The 9,346-nt window shown below is 37.5% G+C and overlaps 1 protein-coding gene across 1 annotated transcript; it reads right to left on the bottom strand.

The window, feature by feature from the left end:
* Positions 1–103: 103 nt before the first annotated feature.
* Positions 104–7,741, bottom strand: LOC143716508 (uncharacterized). The gene is made up of 15 exons (XM_077209065.1): positions 7,631–7,741; positions 6,578–6,739; positions 6,278–6,496; positions 6,015–6,182; positions 5,808–5,936; positions 4,998–5,213; positions 4,490–4,668; positions 3,715–3,817; positions 3,485–3,643; positions 3,230–3,392; positions 3,000–3,103; positions 2,730–2,909; positions 2,351–2,557; positions 2,083–2,258; positions 104–280 (listed from the first exon to the last, which is right to left on the bottom strand). The coding sequence occupies exons 2-15, from the start codon at positions 6,726–6,728 to the stop codon at positions 104–106; spliced, it is 2,331 nt and encodes a 776-aa protein (XP_077065180.1). The 5' UTR covers positions 6,729–6,739; positions 7,631–7,741.
* Positions 7,742–9,346: the final 1,605 nt, after the last annotated feature.

The raw sequence follows: 9,346 nt of genomic DNA, 5'->3' as shown, positions 1-9,346 counted from the left end.
ATGCAATAGGATCTATTGTAATTGATTTATAAAAAAGCACAGAGATGGTTTTAAACTAATTTTCTTGTAGATAGAAACAATAACACACCCGGACAGTAATAGCCTAATGGACACGGATCACAGTTTTCTCTGTGGCTGTTGCCCATGACGAAGCTGAAAGTGCCTGCAGTGCAGGCCAGGGGCTTGTGTGTGCCTGCGGGGCAATAGAAACCGGCAGGACAGAGACTCTGCTCAGGACTGCTGGAGCCCCAGTCACAGAAGTAGCCTGCAGAACATTCACCTACACAGTACAATAGAATTAGACAATAATAACATATGACTCATGGTTGCATCATTCAACTCCAAATTCTTCCATAATATCAGTGCTTTAACTGTATTGTAATAGTTTTTAATCTGTGAAACTATACCCTATTCCACAAAGGATAAAAGAAGCAAATAATATTATTTAAAAATGTTTGAAAGAAATAATAGAATCACTGCGCTTGACCAGATCAGGGTGCAAAGAAAAGGAAAAAAAAATGTACACCCTTTATGTGAGACCAATTATATTACCATGATAATTTAATGAACCAATGATCAGATTATATAATGTAATAAAGTTAATGTTTTTAATGAAGTTAGTATAAAGTGTTAAGAAAGATAGCTAGCTCCTTGGGTTGGCTGACAGTCTTTTTAGGGGACTCTGGGTTTGTAAAGATTGAAAAACTTTAGTAAAAGAGCTCGTCCACAGCAATGTTGTTATTGTGCCAGTAATGAGCCAATCGCAAAAGCACTTCACTTCCACTCCACTGTGGATCCAGTTTCTATCCAGTTTTGATCGGCAATGAAAACAGATACATAGTCGTTTTAATAAGTTATCTTTTGAAAGCCATTTTCTGACTCATTTGCACTTTATCTAACATATGAGTAACAGAAAATATAAATTATAGTTACAGTTAATCCCAGTAATGGACAATAAATCTTTAACATCTGAAATCATGCCACTAAGATCCATTAGCAATGCACGAGTGCACCCAGGTTTTTTACTAAAGCTGTTAAAATTATTTTTGTTTATTTAAATACAGCTAAAATATTAAAACAAAATATAAATATTACATTAAAATGAAATGTGGCTTTGGGAACTAACTGAAATAAATTTATAGTAAAGTTATATTTATAAACAACAAATCTATTAATAAAATGACAAAAACCCATAACAAAATTACTCAAATTTAAACTAAAATAAAAACTGAAAATATACAAATAAAAGCTTTTTATTTGCAAAATTTCCCTTTACATGGCATTTGAACATAAGTGTGTGTTGGCAGTGTGTGTACACAACCACCCTATAATGATAAAAATCCACCCAGTGCTTTTTTTTTTTTAAATCACCATAAATCATAAGCAATGTCTCAGAACAAGTCGGTCTCAGATTCGGGGCAATGTGACGTACTTTTGCACAAGCCCCTCCCACGACTGTTAACTGAGCTAAACACAATCTGCCATTGTTTCAACGCCAGAGCAGCTTTAGACAAGAATGTCTCCTAAGCGATTGAGGTGTTTTGTTGTTAGATGTAAGAATTAACAAAGCAGCCTTCATTTACACTCGTTGTTACTCGAGGATGGATCTTTACCAACAGTTCGTGACCCAGCTTACTCTACAGCAGGCTTGTACTAATAGTGGATAAAAGCAAGATGAAAAATATGTTATAACCGTAATTAAACTAGACTATACCTGTTCTATTTCCCTACAGCATATATTCTCTGGCTATGTAGGCATTATTGTCCGACTCCAGGTCAAAATGAATACCGCTACTGAGAGTTTATGTTTTGATATTATCATTCCTTGAGATGAGATTGTCCTGCACTGAGCGCAAGCTCTTAAAGCTCTGGTTTCTGTCCCGGCTGCTCATTTGCATTTAAAGGAATACACACTAAAACGGTGCTTTTTTCTGAGCCCCAAAAAGTGAAAATTTCAACATGCTGTACAATAAGTATCTGTTGGGTATTTTGAGCTAAAACTTCACATACACACTCTGGGGAGATCAGAGACCTATTTTACATCTTGTGTATTAAAATTTAAAATTTTTGATAGAAACCTGCTTTTATGCCAAGAAGGCAGTAAGCCCCAGGTGGACACATAGTGCCAGTGCTGTTGTCAGTGGGGTTGGGAACTGTTGCTTGCACAAAACAGAGGAATCCAGGGGCACAGGGCCCAGAGGGCTTGGAGAGACCATCTGAACCACAGAAATATCCCATAGGGCACACCAGGCACTGCTCTGCAATTATACCAAAAAATATATATAATAAGCATGGAAAATGCCTTTAATAATGTTCCTCACTTATTTCAGTACAATAGAGAATACATCACCTGCTGAAATGAGGCCTAGAGAATCACTGTATGTGCCTTTGGGACATGGAACTGGGTTTCCAGGCTGAGTCTCATTGGGGCAGTAAAAGCCTTCAGGACAGACCAAAGGAGTGCTGACCCCCGTAGAGCCGCTTGTGAGGTTGATGCAGTGGAAACCAGGAGGACAGGGTTTACACTCGCTCTGCCCCCTCTGATCCTGAAACTGACCTGCGATCAAACAACAACATATTAAGAGACCAATGACAACAATCACTTTTGTATTTGACCTCTTGTAAAAAGATTAGTAACTACACTGAAATGGAGCCCTACAAAGTCGATGGAGCATTACCCTGAGGTCACAGAGCAGACAGTATATCTCCAAAATATAGTATTACAGTACCTCCAGGGCAAGGCATGCAATCATCTGTGCCCTTTCCCCCACTATCAGAGCGCTGGCTGCCCACTGGACAGGGAGTTGGCACAGCGCTACCAATCTCACAATAGTGACCAGGGGGACAAATATCGCCATAAACGGCTGACAGAGGAGCTGGAGTCGGAGATCCCTCACTGCAGTAAAACCCTGTGAGAATACAACATGTCATATTAATAAGAATCTACAAGAAGTCCTGTGAAGGCTTAAAAACTGTCTGCTGTAGATTTGTATTCAAACCTGATAAGCAGGGTCCACTGACTGAGGTCAGGCTTGGCTCTGAGCAATAAAACCCGGGTGTACAGTTTTGGCACTGACTTCTGTTGGATAGTTGATGCAGATTGCTGTAAAACAATTTATTTTATTTAATAGAATGAGATTTTTAAAATTGATTTAGAAAACAATATTTTATAATGTAAAATGTTCTCATTTTTTCAGTTGTTTTGTGCTATTATGCGTCACACTGGTACCTAAATGTGCCCTTGGGACAAGGTATTGCAGCAAAACTTCCGGCTGGACAATATGATCCAGATGGACATGGTATTCCAGTCTCATTATCATTTGGGGAGGGAGTGACAGCTCCTCCAAAACACAAGAATCCAGCATTGCAAGGGCCAGTTGGTGACACATCCCCTGGACAAACAAACAAATATCAGCTCCACATATAAGACCAAGCAGGATTAGCATGTTTTCTGGGGAAAATAATCATTGTTCATGCGTCATACCTGATCCTATACAATAGGTCCCAGGGTCACATTGAGAGCATTCAGAAGACTCGGCCAATCCAGACTGGTTCCCATAACTCCCTGGAGGACATGGACGTTGACTGGATGCTCCGATTGGACAATAAAATCCAGGCCGACATGGGAATGGGTGTGTCATACCTAGTACAGTAAACACATCCTTAAGAAAAGGCATTTATTTCATGTTCATTTATTTAAAATTTTATTTGTACCGTTCTCAGGGCAGAAAAAGTAGACAGGGCACAGTTCGCATCTATGCTGGCCGAGACTGGGCTGAAAGCTACCTGGGAAACATGGCCTCTCTGTGATGCTTCCCTGTTAGAGTGGGAACAACATGAGTATGCTTTGTAAAAGTCACGCTGCCATTTTAAGATATTTAAATAATTTTTTTTTTTAAAGGATTTAAATTAACAAGTCATTTTAGTAAATTCATGCCATTTAAGTTTTGTTAAAATGCCTTTTTTTTACACTTTAGGTCACTCAAAATGTAACATTTCAGTCATGAAAAAGACTTAAAATACAACAGAAACCCCATATAAAAGACATAATTATTTAACCTAACATTTCATTAAATAATGAAATGATAAGAATATTATATAATATTTTATTTAAAAAAAAGTTAAATATAAATTTGAATTTGTACACCATATCTAGTATAACTTCTTTGACTTTTAAAGGTATATACTTTTTATTATTGAAATATTATTTATTTTTCAGGCTAAACAAGATCTAAGAAGTAAATTATTGAATCTTGAATTATTATTAATATTTTAATAATATACATAAAAAAGGCTTGTCCCTGTATTCTGGTGTCATTATTGTTATAAATAAATATATTTAAAGTTGTTCAAATGTGCATGTTCAATTGACCAAATAGAAAAACAATATATTTTAATCATATACAAATAAAACAGGTTTGTCCCTGTATTTTGTATAAACAAATAAATCAATCAATTCACTTGTGAATATGGTGAGTTTTCCACTAACCCTTTCACAGAAGTGGCCTGCACCACACACATACTCTGGTGGTCTGGATGTGTTCTGTCCTCCAGGGCAGTAATAGCCCTCAGAGCACAGACCAGAGGGCTCAGTTAGGCCTCTTCGCTCACAGAAATATCCCGGTGGACATTCAAGGCAATCTTCTGCACTGGATGCACCAGCAGATCCTAGTGAGTATTAAACAATAAAACCATAAAGTTTCTAGAAGAGTTCAAACCAGAAAAGTGACTCGTCCCATCAGAAAATAGGCGCAGTGCTTTAAACACTTTTTAATTGGTTAATGTCCGGTAAAATGTTAATAGGCAATAAAGACGGGATGTCAAACAACATTTATGCATTCTTCTTAAATAAACTGTATTATGGGTAAACAGAAAGATTTATAGTTATACGTTTATAATTATGAAGCAATGCTGGTAAATACTGAAGCTAAATTGAAGATGCATCTTGCAAAATAATGCAAATGTTCATTGATCCTTCTAGCTCTAGCTTCACTTACTACACATTGTGCTTTGTGGACAGGGCAGGGGTAATGGTGTGCCTCGGGGACAGTAGTGTCCAGGAGGACAAAGCACAGCACTAGGATTTGAGGATCCTGCGGGGCAGAAGAATCCGGCCAAACAGAGGCCTACAGGAGTGTGCAGGCCAGTCTGATTACAATAAGAGCCTGAATCACAGGGCTGGGGAAGAGACGAACCCACTGGGCAATAAGACCCTGTAGAAATTATTCATTGAGCTTTAGCCATCAGAACATAATCATCATGATCTTATACAGATAAAGATGGCCAATATCCATTAAAGAGATAGTTCACCACAAAAAAAAAGAAAATTCTGAATTGATATACTTTGAAATAGTGATGTCTGATTTGTGAACAAATCGTCCTTTTGAGTCTGAACTTTTAAATGAATTGGTTCACAACTAGTCTGAATGATTTTTTTAGCTTTTTAGTGAATAATGGCAAACTTCGTGGTCTGTTGCTCAATGAGAAAAATAAAATGGCATCAGAAGATTTGGAATATTGTGCACAAGTCATATAAAATACATTTATGATGAATTTCTGGTGCATTTGCATCCTTTTTTAAGCTTGACATCTCTAGTTCTATAGTTCATTGTAACTGCATAGAAAAGACTGACCAGCTAATTCTTTGAAATACTTCCTTATGTGTTCAGAAAAAAGTTTGCAATGCCAATGACATTAGTCAAAAAAGGCAGTAAATGATGACTTTTTTATTTTTGGGTGAACAATCCTTTTAATGCAATATTAAAGAAGCCTTTTATTAAAAAAATATATCACTGTGCATTGTGTACCTGTAGGACACAGGTCCCCTTTGAAACCAGTACATGATTCTGTGATTTGTAGACGTAATTCTGAATAACCCTCAGATAAATCGAATAGAGGTCTGGGATCCATGTCATCCCAGACTCCAGCACCATCTCCTTGAAAAAGTGTCAGTCAGTTTTAACAGCCTCATCCGTTACCATATAAATGATTTAGTACCATATCTGGAATCCTACCTGGAATGTGAATTGGACGGGTTATATTGTGCTTCAGAAGGCAAAGATCATACTTTTGGAGGTGGGATAAAGATATGAGGTCACAAAAACAGGTCCTCTGAGAGAATGTGGCCTGAGGTACGGCAGTATCTACACCTCCAATGCAATAATGACCTGGAGCGCAAAACCCTGCAGAAGGGCAAAAATAACATATGCATCAGTTCTCATCATCATTCAGCTGAATTATTTTGTGGTTTAAGGTGTAATATTTATTATCTGCCAACCTGAGGGCTGAGAGGAACCTGGTGCATTGCAATATCTACTTGGAGGACAAGGGGAGCAGTCATTAGAGGAGGTGGCACCTTTGTCCTGGAGAATAAAACCAACAGGACAGGGTAACGGAGCACTGCTCTGCTCAGGGCAGTAATATCCTGCCGGACATATATCTCCATACATTTGAGAGGCTGGGGCAGGCTCTGTGGCCCCAGATGAGCAGAAATGTCCTTTTATAGAGGGAGAACCAGATGTAAAATTAAGATATAACCACCAGAACAGATTCTAATGGGAATCTCTGTGGGACTGACCTGGGGAGCAGGGTCCGGAGGGGCTGATTAGTGCACTGGTGTTACAGTAGAATCCAGGAGGACATGGAGAGCAATCCAGCTGTGATTGCAAGCCCTCAATCATATTCGCAGTGCCCGGAGGGCAGGGACGTGGGGTGGTGCAACCCTCCATACAGTATAAACCTCGTAGAAGAAAAAGCATATAGTATGGTAAAAATAATACAATTCGCTTGGTTGAATAATATCAAGTAAAACATCATGGTAATGAAAATTGAGAGGTAAAATTCTCCTGAAAATAATGTCAATACTTAATTTCCTTTGTGAAATACATTTAACAATTTTTTCTTATGAATTTGGGGAGAAATATGACCCAGATATTTCTTGAAAGTCAAGAAACCTGTCAGGTTTCTCTGTCATATTTCACGAGTAAATCTAAATTTTGAAACTTATTTTTAGGAACATAGATCTAACATTTTATTTTTACAAAAATGTTTTACTGTAATGTGAAAAAATTCTGTATTATTGTAATGAAAATCATAACTGATCATGAGAATAGTAAATGTAAAACATTAAATGTCAGCTTTTTTATGCCTCCATTTCTTGACATACAGGGAATCTGACGACGACAACAACAACAACAACGACAACAACAAAATTCTCCATGTCATATTTCAATAAAAAATCTAAAGAAATTATTTTATTTATTAATTTTCTTATTTCAAAATGTATTTCTTCTTTTTTATTAAATTTAGCTTGAAGAAAATTAAATCCCTTTTTTAGGACCATTAATATTTAAAAAATGAAAATGCGCTTATTTCAAATTTGTGTTACAGTATTGTTTCACTGTAATGAAAAAAAAAAAATATGAAAATATGAACTATTAAAATGTATGGTAAACCATGCTTAATTATCCTAAAAATAATACATAGATTAGCCAAGGCAAATTATTATTGTAGGCTTAATTTTTTCTTAATAAAATACATTTACTTATTTGTTTTCTTTAAGATATTAAGGTGAAATATGACCAAGACATTCCTTAAGAGCCTTAGAAAGACTCACCCATATAATATTTACCTGGTGGGCATGGTTGACAGGAAGGCTGGGATGGCAGAGGCTGATAAGTACCAGGCAAACAGATGGCAGGCTTGACGCTACCATACGGACATGCGTGACCAGACGGACAATGGCGGTCTGAACAGACAGATCATAAAGGTAAGAGACTGGCAGTATAAAAATAAAAGATGTCTAGACATATTATGGCAACAGTACTAAATAATTCAGACAGCACTAGGGCAACCCTGTAGAGATGCTGTGGCGAGTCACTAAGATAAATGGAAGGAGAAAGCAGACGCTGTCTCTCTCTATTTATTAACCTGCTCAGCACTGTGTACATCCAGTACCCCAGTTTAACTGATGCCCAGAGGACAATATGGATTTCTGCTTCATCAGTGTTGCTTCCTACCAGGTTGATGTCCTGTTACAGAACCTGCCGGACAGAAGCTGCCCTCAGGACAGCGGAGCTCTGCAGAGCTCTGACCCCAGTCTGGACAGTAGAATCCAGGGGTACATGGTTGACACTCTGTCTCAGACACACCACCACGCTGGCCCAGGAATGAACCTATAATATTGAACAATCAGAGATCATTTGATTAAACGCAATTAGAGAGATACTAACAAAATACTGTCAAGTTGAATGTTGATTATTCTTCTGTAAATCAAACTGGAGGTGACATAGTAACATTTGCTATGTTACAATCTTGGACAATTGCTACATAGTCCAAGGAATAGTTACACCAAAAGAGGAAATTGCCATTATTTACGTGCCATTGCTCTTTTTTCAGTGGAAACAAAAGGAGATGTTTTGAATGTTTTTAATGTTTTTGAAAGAAGTCTCTGCTCACCAAGGCTGTATTTAATTGATCAAAAATCGTATAAAAACAGTAATATTGTGAAATATTAGTACCATTTGAAATAACTGTTCCCTTTCAGTTGACACGTCGACGATTGCATATTTTTGTGGAAACCTTGATATATTTTTTTCAGGATTTTTTGATGAATAGAAAGTTCAAAGAACAGCATTTATTTGAAAACAGAAATAGAGATCTTTTGCAACATCATAAATCTCTTAACTGTCACTTTTGATCAATTTAATGCATCCTTTCTAAGTAAAAGTATTGATTTGCTTGAACAATAGAATATGAAAGCATGAAAGCATATTGTGGTCAGCAGCCAAAAATAAAACTAGTACATACTACTTGTGTGTTATATTCCAAGTCCTCTGATACTATACGATAGCATTGTGTGAGGAACAGACCAAAATCAAGGTCATTTTTTCACAGGAAATCCATTTTGGAGCTTGAAAACTCCTCGTCACTATATCCTTTCCAGTATTGAATGAAAAAGAGCAGCGTGAACATTATGTTAAACGTCTCCTTTTTGTCCCACAGAGGAAAGAAAATCAGTGAGTTAATGATGTCAGAATTTTCATTTTTAGTTCAAACTCTACCTGGTGGGCACGGTTCTGGACGTGGACTGGCAATCGGGCAGTAGTGCCCTGCAGGACAGACATCCCCAACGAACTGTATCTGAGAACGGACATCCTCCGCTGTACAAGCCCCAGGTTCTTCACCATCTGAAACAAATTCAACTAATTACTGTTGCAATGCTTAGACTCATTACCATGATCAAACACAGCGGTAAGGAGAAAATGACCTGTGTTGTTGTAGTACTGAGGCGTAGGGGTGTTTGATCCTTGAACACAGTAGTATCCAGGACTACAGGGCCCAGAGG

The sequence above is a fragment of the Siphateles boraxobius genome, unplaced genomic scaffold (genome assembly GCF_051911475.1).
Source record: "Siphateles boraxobius isolate OS27281-9 unplaced genomic scaffold, OSU_SipBor_1 6, whole genome shotgun sequence".
Taxonomy (NCBI): domain Eukaryota; kingdom Metazoa; phylum Chordata; class Actinopteri; order Cypriniformes; family Leuciscidae; genus Siphateles; species Siphateles boraxobius.
The sequence above is the reverse complement of the archived record's forward strand: the minus strand, read 5'-3'. Positions and strand labels throughout refer to the sequence as shown.

Excerpts from the sequence above, each read along its gene's own strand:
- LOC143716508 (XM_077209065.1), bottom strand. The coding sequence starts at position 6,728 with ATGGAGGGTTGCACCACCCCACGTCCCTGCCCTCCGGGCACTGCGAAT. Across the intron at positions 5,937-6,014 it reads CCGTCCAATTCACATTCCAG|GAGATGGTGCTGGAGTCTGG; the intron begins GTAGGATTCCAG and ends CACTTTTTCAAG. Across the intron at positions 3,818-4,489 it reads CAGGCCACTTCTGTGAAAGG|GGAAGCATCACAGAGAGGCC; the intron begins GTTAGTGGAAAA and ends CCACTCTAACAG.